Genomic DNA, 13,888 nt, shown 5'->3' on the forward strand with positions numbered 1-13,888 from the left:
CTCACACATCACGTCTCTTCCAATATCCTGTTCATCTTCTCAACGGTACTCAGAACAGTTGGAGTAACCTGCTTATCTGAACCAGTCCATCCCAAGAGTGGAAGCTCCCCACAGGCTTTGCCATCTGTCCGCTCACCGTCACATCCCTGGTACTGAGGATGACAGTCTGCACGCTTTTTGGATGAATTAACCTCATGGCTGGATGATTCAGGTTTACACCTGTGTACACAAGGTTTAACTGGGTGAAATTCTTTTGGGGCAAGAGTCCTGCCTGGACATGAACAGTTGCTGATTTGACTAAACACCTCTATCTAGCATCGCTGGCAGCCAAGCCCGTCACTAGGCATGTCCCCTCCCTCCCCACCACCACGTGTACACTTCTCCTGCTTCTTACAAGGTCTAGAAAACAGCTCTGGAAATCCATCTATGGATGTTGTTCTACAGCTTCTCATTCATACCCTAAACTAGCCGTGGCTTGTGCTTCCACCATGAATTCCCTCAGCAATCTGAACAAGATAGGAAGGCCAAGCAATAAGCTTCTGTAAAGAAAGTTTATGAGAAGCAGACTGGTCAGGCCCCAAAGAGGAGAAAGGTCTGGCTGCGCAAACATGTCCTCTGCTGGCACCCACCTATTCTGGAGACCCATGGGTCTTGGGTCATGCCAGCCTTGACCCCAGCCCCCAAATCCTGGGCCTGGCCTTCAGGACATCCTGGCAGCGTGGGCTGCGGGATAGCCAGAAGGGGAGGTAAGAAAGCAGGAGCAGGACTCCAGCCCACTGCGTTTTAGTGTTCTGATTGTGATTTGATAGGCCATTAAGTTTTACTGCCGAAGTTCCTTGTTAGGTTTTTATCATCTGTGTAAGTGTGCGGACGCTGATTTTCATGGCCTGGCACAGAGGCTGCACATCAACTCTTTGAGCACACTCCTTTCTGGCTATGGGAATGCTGCCTCCTGTCAACCCCAAGCTTTCCAATTCCCCTGGATTACATTAACTTTAGATACATCTACAATTTTATTACAGACCAGCTATGGAGACTTTCCTGGATCCTGGAACAGGAATTTTCTAGGGAACCAAGATTAATCTGGAAAGCTCTCTTATAGCTGAGCCTCTACAGGAGCCTGGATTTTCCTATCCACATTCCTGCTGCCTTGCCTGGAACCTGGCTGAGGGCCTGTGAGGGAAGTGGGGCTCCTACAGATGCCAGCAGAAACACTCATGTTCTAACATTGTGATGAGCACCCCCAGAGACCTCAGGGCTCTTCTAAGGCTTCCAGCTGTCTACACAACAAAGCTGACTCGTAGATACTCACAGATACTCTGGGGCAGACTCACACACTGACGGATGTTTCCATCCATCATGTGGCCCTCTTCGTGTGCAAAAACAGAGTGGGGTTTTTTTTCTTCCTTTGTATTAGTGGAAAATATAGATAACAGGCTTTTAAATTTTTTCATCTAGGCTTCTATCCTAAGGAAATAATCTGACATGTGGACAAATATTTATGCATAAAACTGTTCTCTGCTGTGTGATTTATAATGCAGAAATACGGTAAACAACTCGAACCTTCAACATTATGGAGCTGGTTAAGTAATTTATGGTGCCATTATACAATGGAATATTATGTGACCACAAAAAGCATGTACAGAAAAGCATTTTTAATAACATAAGAAAATATAAGCTAATCTTAAGAAAAATGTAAGAGAAAAACATGCATGGGGAAAAAAAGGACTTAGAGAAATAAAATTAAATCCTTTCCTCCCATCTGGCACAACAGAATGAAGAATCCAGATGAATTAAAGAATGAGACAAAAAAAATATTATAACAAAACACAGGGCACTAGTTTTATATCTGAGGGGTGGATTTCCCAAGCAAGCCATGAATCCCAGAGGTCAGGGTGGAGAAAGGCAGTCTTGCAGAAGGCACAAGGGTGCAGGTTTTAACCCTAGTTCTACCTTCTTAGCTAAGCGAACTTTGGCCAGTTTCTCAACATTCGGATGCCTTTCTTTCCTAACCTGTAAACTGGGGATAATCATAATACCTACTTCATAAGATTTGTTATGAATGTTAAATGAGTTAGTATACGGAAAGTGCTTAGAAGGAATGCCTGACCCATAGTAAGTATCCCATAAATATTCTACTTATTCTTTATCACACAAAAGGTAAAACTTTTGTGCAATGAAAGATACTACCACGAAAGTAAAAACTGGCCATAGACTACAAAGAGAACATCTGGAACACAGAAAAGAGATAAATATTACTACCCATAAGTACAGAGTTCTAGGTCAAGAAGAAAAAGACAACCGAGTAGAAAAATGGGCAAAGAATACAAATAGGTGGTTTGCAGAAATACAGAAGGCTGACCAGCACATGAAAGGACACTTGATTTCCTGGAGGCCGTGGAGCTGTGCACAAGTTGCCCTTTTGCCCAGTTTGGCAGGAAGATGAGAGGCTGACAGTGTCCACAGCTGGCAAGGATGCAGGCTCTGTCACACACAGCTGGGGCATGGCCTCTGTGCAGCTCTGTCATACACGGCCAGGGTGCAGGCTCTGTCACAGACAGCCAGTGCACAGGCTCTGTCACACACAGCCAGGCGCAGGCTCTGTCACACAAAGCCAGGCACAGGCTCTGTCACACACATGGCCAGGGTGCAGGCTCTGTCACACACACGGCTGGGGCGCAGGCTCTGTCACATGCGGCCGGGGAGCAGGCTCTGTCACATACAGCTGGGGAGCAGGCTCTGTCACACACACGGCTGGGGTGCAGGCTCTGTCACACACGGCCAGGGCACACTCTGTCACACACACATCTGGGCACAGGCTCTGTCACACACATGGCCAGGGCGCAGACTCTGTCACACACGGCCGGGGGTGGTGGAACCTTTCTGGAGGGAAGCTAGCAGTTATGTATCGAAGCTCAAGCATACATCCTGCAGCCCAGAACTGTGGTTTCAGGAGTTAGTCATAAATATTTAGAAGTGTTCCCAAATACATATGTTTACAAATGTTCATGGCATTGTTTGAATAATCAAAGGCTGTCGACAAATGTCTATCAACAGGAAATGATTTAAAATCTGTATCTCAATGGTTAAATGCTATTCAAAGATTAAAAAGACTGAGGTAGATTTATACACCAACATCTACATGTATACAAAACAATCTTCACGGCCCACTGCTAAGTGAAAAGAAGCGACAGAACAGGAAGACAGGAAATGATCCTATTTACATAAAGAATAAAAACAAAAACACTGTTATTTAGGTAGAAGCACAGAAGGAGAAGGTCGTACTGACTGGTAGCAGTGGTCTGCTCTGGTCAGGGAGAAGGGTGAGCAGCAAGGGCTTTCACTGTTTGCCCTACAGTCTATGTCTCCCTTGGACTTTGGATGGTCAGTAACAAAAATGCCATTATTATCCTTACGTTATTGGTACAATTAAAAATTAAAGTGATAGCATGAAGGAGTTTATGGCATGATGGTTATACAAATCTACACATCAGAAAAATAAGTCAGTTAACTATATGCTAATTGAAAAGCCTTAAAAAATGGGGGAAAAGAAACTAGAAACCAAGTGAAAAATGGTTGCTTCTGGATAATAGGATTATAGCTAGGTTTTGGTTTTTCTTTTCCGATATCATTTATACTTCTCTGTACTTTCTAGATTTTCTACAAAAGTCATATTACTTGAGAATAAGAAGGAAACTAAGAAGCAGAAAATCTGGAGTCTGACAGCAATCTGCCACCAAATCTAAAGGGAAAGCCCAGCAGCCTCCAGCACACATTTCTAAGAAAACATCTGCGGGGGGAGGATGGCATCTGGGTGGCTCAGTTGGTTGAGCATCTGCCTTCGGCTTGGGTCATGATCTTGTGGTCCTGGGATTGAGCCCTACATCAGGCTCCCTGTTCAGCGAGGAGTCTGCCTTTTCCTCTTCCTTTGCTCTCCCCTTGCTCATGCGCTCTCTCTCTCTCTCTCTCAAATAAATAAATAAATAAAACCCTAGAAAGAAGACAGGCTGCTCCTCAGGGACACCCTCCCCAGAAGCCCCCTACGTTCCTTCTGCTGTCCCCACATGAGTGATGCTCGCTCAGGCGGTGTTATTTCAACACTGCAACCTGCTGTGGCCCAACGGAGGTTCTTGGAGAAGGAGGAGCAGGTGGATGTTAGTGCAGCAAAGTAAGCAGGACAAGAAGAGGAGTGAACACGCGTAGTCTGACTTTTCTCCTTCAGGATGCTGCAAAAAGAAACAAAAGGCCCGGGGAGCGGCAGAAGTCTGTGTCCTGCTGCCACACCCTTTGTGGACACTGTGTCCTCTGGGGGATTGCAGAGCTGGGCCTAGTGCTGCAGTCTCCTGCACCCATGCCAGGCTCCACACTGAGGGCCAGATAAAAGAAAGGGGGAAGTGCAGAGTGACGGCGGGCTGCCCCCAGGGCTCTACGTGAGGCCCCGGCTCTGTCCTTGCCCTGTGCAGTGCACACCCTCCTCTCAGAGCCCGCTACTCATAGACTGTCCTCCCCACGAGGCTCAGCCTGATACTGGAAAGCAAGGTCCATGGGGCAAACCCGTTTGTAAATCTCAGCTCCCATCACTCCCACGGTGTGACCTAGGTCAGGACTGGAGCTCATGTGCGTGGAGGGGCCCACCCTGTGCTGGGCCTGTGCTTATTTGCTCAGTGACCACTCAGACATCAGGATGTAGAGGAAGCAGAAGGATCTGTGTGATTTCTAACCTACTCCAGTCAGAATCAGAGGGGAAAGGAGAGAAGGTGATGAGGCTGAGGGGGCAAGTGGCAGGAAAGCTGGAAAAGGGAAAGAAGCAGACCACTGGACTGCTGATGATATCCAACAATGAGGGGCCCGTGTGCCTCTCCTCAAGAACCCAGGAGAGTAGTTCCATAGGTCCCCCATGAAGGTTCTAGGCACGGAACAAAGTAATTTGCCTCTGGAACCTACACATGCCAGGGAGCAGCCACCCGAGGCAGGCAACAGTCAGGTGGAAAGCTGAAGGCCCTTTCTCTTAGCTTAGAACCCAGGAAGAAAGAGACACTGAGCATATACTCTGTGCATAGAAATAACAGTGTAAAGAGGGACTGCGGCTCTCTCTGGGAGTTAGTATCACGAGTGTGAATTTTCTTCTCTATATTTTCCCGTATTATCCTGTTATAATATGTACATGCATTCCTCTTTAATTACCAGAAAGTCCTAAGAATAAATTCAGCTTTTCGGTTTGGGCCCTACTATTTCAGTCTGTTGGCATCTTCAAAAATCTTACATGCAATTGTTCAATATTTTAGCTAGTTATCCTTTTTCCAGCTCTAACCTTTGGAGATTTAGAAGTGCCTTTTTTTTTTTACATATATAGTTTTAACGAAACTGCTGAATAAAAAACAAGTACCACCCTGCAGCTAGAACGAAGCTAGACTCACAGTCATTCAGCACCAAGAAGGTGGGCCACTCCACCCCTTTTCCCCCATGATAGTCAGGAAAGCACAGACTCGCTTTTGATGAAACAAGGACATGCTAGGAGCCTGGTGGTAGGTATTAGGGAGGGCACATATTGCATGGAGCACTGGGTATGGTGCACAAACAATGAATTTTGGTTGGATCACTGAAAAAAAATGAAATTAAAAAACAAAACAGAACAAAGACATGCTAATTCATCAACCCAGTAGGCCTGTCACAAGAAACAAACCAGCGATCCTTTATATAAACTATGGTCTTTTCTGTTGACAGACCCCAGCTTGTTTTTCTAACTCTCCAGCATGGTCTGTTTCTAAACCACTCCTTGTTTGGTCTGAGATGGAAATGTGTCATACTGCTGTGATTTCCAGAATTCACCTTTTATGCACTCGGGAAGCTTAGGACAGCATGGCCAGTCTCTGGCCTCCTGATGTCTGTCCTTTTCTCCTGGTTACCCAAACCCCACAAAAGTGGTTCACAACTGCTCTGGATTCCCTGGAGCTCCAGCATGAGCTGCACTGGTAGGCAGCCAAGAGTTCTCTGCTCCCAGCTATCTCCTCCTGGGTTCCGAATTCTCTCGAAAACCACACACAGTCCATCCTTTGCCAGATGACATCCTTTGCGTGCTCTTGGATACGGAGGGACTGTGCAGAGCTAGGACTTAATGGAAGCTTTAACAGGAAGCTTCACTGCATGCTTGTGTCCTGATCCCTGTCCCTGTCAGTCCAGCAGAAATAAACCCACATAGGTGTGTGCACGCATGCACACACACACACACGGGGCTAGCCTCCTCAGAGGGTTCCTCCCGAGCAAACACCCACCAACAGAAGCCTCAGACGTCTCTGTTTGCTAAGTTTGAAATCAGAGTCCCCTCAACAGGGCTCTGTAAGGAGTGTGGTGGGTTTCAAAATATTTATTAATAACAATGACTGATGGGGAAAACAAAAGCTGCCATTTGGTTCCCCGTTCTCTTTCTCTAACTTAGCTCTAAACAACTTCACTGGTTTGTTTCTTGTCCATTAAGCCCTCACTGTGCCCACAAAGGCCCTTGGGTGGGGGAGGGGGGAGCGATGAACAAGATCCTTCTGGTTCAGGGAGGGAAGAGCATGAGTCATGAGGGGAAGAGAAAGGGAGGGACACTACAGACAAGCTCCAGCCCCCAGACCCTGGAGGCATTAGCTCCTACAGTGAGTTGCTCACCACCTAAGACTATAAGAAAGAACACAGACAAAAAATTCCAGTCTATGTGGTACATACTGTTTTTGGATACCACACAGGATTCATCAAAGGGGATACACACTCTTCATGCTCAGATGCATCAACCATGAACCCCTGCTCAAACCACTCGGTACTGTCGGGCTGCAAAGGACAAAGCTCCGAGGGAGGAAGTGAAAACGGCCAGTCACTACCAACCTGCTCTGTGGGGACAGGGACGCAGGTGGGCTGATCCCAACTCCACGTACCACATGACTTCCCGCCGGCCTGGCTTCTGCCCCAGCTCTGAGATGGGCCCGAAAACATGTGTCAGCCACGAGCATACTGTGCTGTGCTCATTAAGGCCTGGGCAGAGCTGGGGGTGAAGTGCTCTTAAGGCCCCATAGTTGCCCTTAATCAGGAGGCTCTCCGAAACTTAGCTTTTGGGGGCAATTTGTCAGTTTTCTAAAAATTCAGAAGGGTCATAAGAAGACTTTACCTCTGGATCTGTTCAAGAATTTGGTACTTCTCAGAAAGAAGGAGCTGGGGAAATCCTGAGCAGGGAGCGATCTGCTTTCGAATAGCTCCTGACTAACCAAACCCACATGCTACCCCAAGGCAGGGGCGCGCGGAGGGGGTCAGCAGTACTGCACTTGGGGAGCCATGAACAATTTGGGCCATTTCTGTGTGACAGTCTCCTTATCTGTAAAATGGGGCTCATCCTTCTGGCCTTGAGGCACTGTGGGTAAGATGAAAGAAGGGGACCCTGCGGGGAGCTGCTTTATCGCCGCAGGCTGAAACACTACTGTTAGCACACAGATCCTCACCCCCGTGCTGATGACCACTACACTCCCCGCTGAAGATGCCTCCGTGGACTGGATGGTTATGGCACTGGTCTACAAAGCAGTTATTTCTTGCTCGTTCTTCTTCTTCATAATCCTTCCCTACCATCACTGGGCCAAAGAGCCAGCAAGAAGCTCTGAGAGAAGAGCACACCGCCCTGCCCCCCACCATATACGCACCTGTCCCAGGGTTCTGAGGACCCACCTTGCTCACCCAGGGGGTGGGGGATGGGCCCACCTTTCCCAGGAACTCTGCATCCCTGGGCTGGCATCCCTTTGCTCACCTCCATAGGAGCAATCTGCTCCTGCTTAGTAACAAATTACAATCAATTTTCCATTCTCCGTGGGAATGGGGAAGACACTGGCCTAGGAAATTCCTGGACTGCAGGCTTTCCAGTTATTACTGCAAACGCCTTCTACAGCATTTGCACATTTCCCTTCCTTGATCCACTGTGGCTGCTTCAGGCTACGAAACTCTCAGGTTGAAGCGGAAGGAAGGCATTCCAGATGCTGGGGGATCTGAGGCTCTGGCCCTAGCCTCACCAGGCCCTCTTAGCTATTTGGCAAGATTCAGGGCCTGCTGGGGGCTTCAATTTCCCCACCTAGATTCGGGAGGTGATTACTATTCCAGCTGGTATCTCAGGGCCCTTCCAGTCCTAATTCCTCCAATTCTGGGCAATTTGTTTGTATTTCCCAATTTGTGCTGACCTAGAGGAAGCCGCTCAGGCCCTCCAGGTTGAGGCAAGGAGCCCTGTGGCCTGATCAGGGTGCCGGAGCTATTCCGATGGTGACGTGGGGTGGGCTGTGTGAGCTGTGGGGGTGGGGACCTCGCTTGGCACCAGGGCATCCGCACAGGGGAGGCATCCAACAGGCAAGTGCTCACTGGACACACGTCCCAGAGCAGTGCCCGCCCTATGCTCAGGGAGGAGAAGACGTGGCGGGAGGAGCAAGGTTCCACTCACATGGGGCGTGGAACATGACGAGGACAGAGGAGTGTTCCTTCACAAACTGGTCAAAGTCTTCATCGGTCAGGTGATAAACGGAGCCGCCCTCATCTGCCCAGGGAGTCTCGGGGACCTGGGGCTGTGGCGGCTGCGGACTGGAAGACCAAAAACAGGCAGAGCTCAGAGCAAGCCCGGGGCCTGGGCAGCCCTTCCGAAATCCAGCCCCCTGGCCGTAGCCCCCACAGCTCGCATTGCCTGTGGCCGGGGCTCACTGGAAACCCCTCAGGGGAGGAGCAGGGGCTGAGCGATCTGGCCCTGCGCACCTCGCTGTCCCCCCAGAGCCACACGGGGGCTTAGCCGAATGTCTTCTTACAAACAGTGGCTTTTAGCTAGAGCTTCCCAGGCAGTTCAAGAAATCCCCCTGCCTCCCAGGAATCTGGGGGTTTGACAGCATCTCAAGCTCTTTCAAACTTCCAGCAAACCCGAAGAGAATAAATAACAACAAAGAGTGACCTTTGGCAAGGCTCACTGTTGTGTTTGGTTTGGTAGCTCCCCACAGGCAAGGGCGGAGAGTGGGGAGAGGAAAGAACGGGTTGCGGGGGGCAGTGGTACGTGCAGTGGTAAGGAGGAAAGAGAGGCCAAGTGTCTGAGAAGGACCAAACCTGGGTCCCGGGTTCTGGGCTGGGAAAGGAGCGGGCTGTCACATGAGTGCTGCAACCTGTTCCCTGACCAGCGTGGGAGAATGGTTATGAGGAGGAAGAGTGGGGGGCCAAGGGGAAGCAAGTTGGGGGCACCCTAGCCTTGACAGCATCTACACCACATCACTAGTCCTTCCCAGAGACCAGGAACAAAGCTATCCAGCTCCCCCAGAGGCAGAGAGCTAGAGCAGGAGGAGCCGGGCTTGGAGGTCAGATGCCCACTCTCCACCTGCTGGCCGAAAACCTTGGCAGGGTGCAAGCCGCTAGCTGCATCACCAGCTGCTCCAAGGAGAGGCTTGAAGGGGCCCTCTACTGCTCCAGAGTGGGGGACAAGGCTGCCGGAGGCCACAAGCTCCAGCTACTTTGCTGCCACGGGCACCTTTGCCAGAGCCCCTTAACTGCCGTGCTGAAAAAGCCCTTTAGGATGACAAATGTGAAAAGACAACCATTGTTTTCTGTCTTTGAGAGCTTACTGTAGAAAAATGTGTACAGTGTCAGCAGCCAGGGTAGAGATCATGAGAACATGGCTGACACAACAGGATGGGCTGCCCCCACTGAGAGCCCAGGTTCAATGTCACCTTCAGAAGCCCTCCCTGCTGGAGGCCTCAGCAGGGCCTCCTAGGCCCAGGCAGAGAGACCCAGTGGGAAGGGGGCAAACCATTTCCAGCCTGTGTACATACAGTGTCACGGTGCTGGTGGCAAAATCATGCCTTAGGATGAGTCCCTAGCCAGACAACAGTCCCAGACCAGCACACAGAGACCCAGGCTCCTGTACTTGGGCTCCAAACATCACCAATTCCACTTCAGGGAATTTATCGTTCCAGTACAAATGCACACGTGCAACACTATGTATGTTTGAAGCATTCACTGCAGACGGTGGGCTGTGCCAAAGACTAGAACAACCCAGTGCTCACTGGGAGGAAAGGGTTACGTAAGCTGCAGTCCAGCCACACAACGGGGGTTGAGCATGATAAGGAGGAACAAAAAAAGCTCTCGAGGCACTGACGTGGATAGACACAGAACAGGCCACAGTGTACTAATTTTTGCATAAAGGAGGGAGAGATAAAACATAGTCATCCGTATTTGCTTGCATCTGCATAAAGAAACTAATCAAAGTTGTTGCCTCAAGGGGGGGGGAGATAGAACAGGATGAAGAAAAGCGGTGAAAGCGAGACTTTTCAATGTATAATTTTCAAGTATCTTTTAAAGAATTATTTTAATTAAGTGAATGGAATCTATTCAGAAATTAAAATAACTTTTAAACATCCTATGAGAGCACAGAATGGAGAAGCCACGGCTAAGATGCGGTACAAGCATATATGAAAGCACCTGAGAAACTTCTAGTTAAACACAGAGAACGAGAACACACTCTAAGACCACTAAAATAACAGAACAGGACTTAAAAAACCCAAGAACCCACAGGAACAAAAGGAACAGGAAAGAAGATGATGGTGAAGAGAGGAAAAGAGGTCTGTGCAATTTTAGAAGCAAGGAAAGTGACCCAGCAAAACAGAGGGCAGAGACCTGAGGTGCAGGTGCGGACAGCGGTCCGGGGCCCGACAACCACACCAGGAACAAAGGCGAAGGCTCTGAAGGACCCCAGGGCAACACCCCTGGAAGCGGGGCCACGGCAGAGGCTGGAAGCAAGGGCATATACCAGAAACCTGAGCAGCTCGGCCCTCAGATCCTTGCCCTCAGGCTACCAGCCAGGTGAACACCCCTCTCCCACCCAGCAGACAACAGCTGAACTTTCTAGAGAAGATTGCAAACCTAGGCATGGTGGTAAGGCAGCTCACTGCAAAGAGAAGGACTGAGTAGATGTCTGAAGCCAAACACTATTCCTGACTTAGACCTTTCACAATCTGTCTCCTTGAAGACCGGGGCAACCTCTGACCGCTCCTCACCCAACAGGCAGCACACACCCAGTGAATGCTTTCTGAGTAAATGATGGAATGAGAGAAGAATAGTTGAAGGAACCTGGAGAAGAGAAGACGCAGGCAACACAATAGCGATCTTCAAATATTTCAGACTGCATCAGAAAGAGAAATTAACTTCTCTGTGGCTCTGAAGAAGAGAAGCAAAGCCAACAAGTGGAAGCTCCAGAGAAGGAAACCAGTCACTGGAAGTAAGACTCTTCCCTCTAGAGCGGACTCGAGGAACGCTGGGAGTCAGACGAGCTGGGTTTGAGCCCGCTTTCCTCCATTCACCAGCTCCAGGGCTTAGGCAACAAACCTGACTTCAAACATCTATAAGGCAGTGTATCTGGAGGCCTTTCTTTCCCTCTTTGCTACATCTGGACAGACCATGCTCCAGAGTAAGATACTTTAGGAATGGGTAAAGTCCTACCTGCATGTTCCTAGAGATCATTTATATGAAATGCAGAAATTGTTCCAGCAGGAGCAGATGACCCCCAACATGAGTGAAGCCCTTGTTCTCTGAGATGTCTGAGTGGGGCTGGGGTAACAACGAGTGTTCTGAGGTCATGCAAACATGACAAGGCAAACCGCTAGGGGCAGAGTCACGGATGTTTCTATTTCCTTCCAACCCCGCGACTCCGATTTCCTGGGCTCTCCAGACTGGGGAGTTCCTACAGATCAGACCCTTATCTGAGGCCAGTGCCCATGCGGTAGATAAGAAGATGCAGTAAGCATTATAAGTCAAGCAAACTTTGTGCTCAGTACGCTTCTGGCTGAAATAAAAATACACAGGCAGAAACATGGGCTCAGTCAAAATAGACTACCGCGCATACACCCTCTAGGTGCCAAGCCCAACACAGCAGCATCAAGCCTGTGGAGAGAATGAGAAATGCAGCCAGTGGGAGCACAAGGGAGCAAAACTGCCATGATCAACCCACCCACTCCAGCGTCCTTGCACACTCAGACCCCGAAGTCTCCACCTGGCCCCACACAGTGCCCAGTGGCCAGCCAATCATAGCGGGGGTGGGGTTGGGGCAGGAGGTGAGATCTGGGTTCCTCTCTCCTGGGCTACTGAAAGTCACGCAGAGTGTCAATAAGGCCAGATCCACGCTCATTCTTTCATACTTGGCCACACGGAAGCCCTGAGCAGCCAACAGAAAGACCAGGGGAAGAGGTGCCAGAAAGCAGGAAAGGTGGGAACACTGCCAACCACCAGGATGTGGGTCAAAACCGGTAAAGACTTAAAACACCTGCCACAGGGAAAAATCACATACACGTAGGGGGGAAACTGAAGGATATTCACCAAAATATTACAACACATTATCTTTGGGTGGGGAAGAATGAAGGGCTTTTCCTTTTGTTTAAATATATTTTTAGGAGCACATGGGTGGCTCAGTCAGTTAAGCCACTACCTTTGGCTAAGGTCATGATGCCTCTGCCTTTGGCTCAGGTCATGATGCCAGGGTCCTGGGGATGGAGTCCTGCATTGGGCTCCCCGCTCAGCAGAGTCTGCTTCTCCCTCTCCCTCTGCTGCTCCCCCTGCTTATGCTCTCCCTGTCTCTCTGTCAAATAAATAAATAAAATCTTAAATAAATAAATATATAGATAAATATTTATATGTATAAATATATATTTTATATAATATATATAATATATCTTTCAAGTTTCTCTATAACAACATATCACACTTGAAGGGCCTTGAAAGCAAAAAATATTTCCTTAAAAATTAAGGCAGCTGGCAGCACAGACAGATCCTAGCTCTTGCTGGGGTGTGAGATGAGGGGGCTCACTGGGGGTCCTTTAGGAGGTGGTCCACTACCCTTGCTGTGTTGGGGTGGTGGGCTATGGTTATGCCTTCAGAGGAGCTGCCCCCATGAGTGCCCCTGACACAGCGATCACTGGTGGTCAGACAGCTGGACAGGGCTGCCAAGGGAGACCCAGAAGCTGTGCCCCACTCCTTTAAGTCACTCCACCAAACTTCTCAGCCTAGAGACCAGCAATGAACCAGGAACTGCTAACATTTCCTCCCCACATGGATGAGAGGAGGGAGAAAAGAAGAGGTCGGAAGTGGGGGAGGGGGCACCAGCCCTGGGCTGCTCCCGGGTCTCCATCCAGAGCAGAGTCTGAAGGAGGAGCTGGGGTGGCTGTGGGCAGAGCGGAGGGGACAGGACAGAGTGCTAGGCTCCACTACAGAGACAATTACCTGTCTCAGAAACTCCCCTGACATGCTCCCCTTGTGTAGGGTTAGCAAGCAATTCTCAACACTTAAACAAAACAAAACAAAACAAAAAACCTAAACCTTATCCGTCCAAAAGATAGGAGTATATTTTGAAACCAGAAAAGGTCAGAGAAGGGGGAGGGAGGCAGACAGATTTTATGCTCCAGTGACAAATGAGACTGCTATTTGTTGAAACCTTTTCCCGAAGCAGAGTAAGAGGTGTCTGGCTGGAGGCAAGGACATGCTTATTATCAAATGAAAAAGGAAAACAGGGGAGTGAAGGCCCAGGTTAAAACCATGCATACATGAGAAAAGGGGGCCACCTTCCCGGGCAGAGGTGGGAAACAAAGAGGGAAAGGAGGGATGGGGACAGAGACATGAAAATGCTTCCGAGGAACAAAAGATGCTGTGCACCCACGGGGTTAACGTTGGATCTTATCTCCCAGGGACCCACAGGACAGAAGGCTGAGAGTTTCAACCTTTAGAATCTGCCAGTTTGTTTGAGGTGGGGGTAGGTACAAAATTCACCCTCCTTCCCATTCTGAAAATACACATTTTCAACTTTCGTATCTTTGCATAACTAATTCTTTTTAACCTTGTGCTGCTCAGGGAACGATGTCAGTGA

General features: G+C 49.2%; 1 protein-coding gene across 2 annotated transcripts in view; it reads right to left on the bottom strand.

Moving 5' to 3' along the window:
* PDIA5 (protein disulfide isomerase family A member 5) overlaps window positions 1-13,888 on the bottom strand; it is a 91,662-nt gene that overhangs the window by 18,947 nt on the left and 58,827 nt on the right. For both annotated transcript variants that reach the window (XM_004745444.2, XM_045088821.1), the window contains exon 11: window positions 8,450-8,586. In XM_004745444.2, coding sequence (XP_004745501.1) covers window positions 8,450-8,586 — 137 coding nt within the window. The remainder of the gene's footprint in view (window positions 1-8,449; window positions 8,587-13,888) is intronic.

This window comes from Mustela putorius, unplaced genomic scaffold, assembly GCF_011764305.1.
Source record: "Mustela putorius furo isolate JIRA1106 unplaced genomic scaffold, ASM1176430v1.1 tig00003834_pilon_pilon_pilon, whole genome shotgun sequence".
Lineage (NCBI taxonomy): Eukaryota > Metazoa > Chordata > Mammalia > Carnivora > Mustelidae > Mustela > Mustela putorius.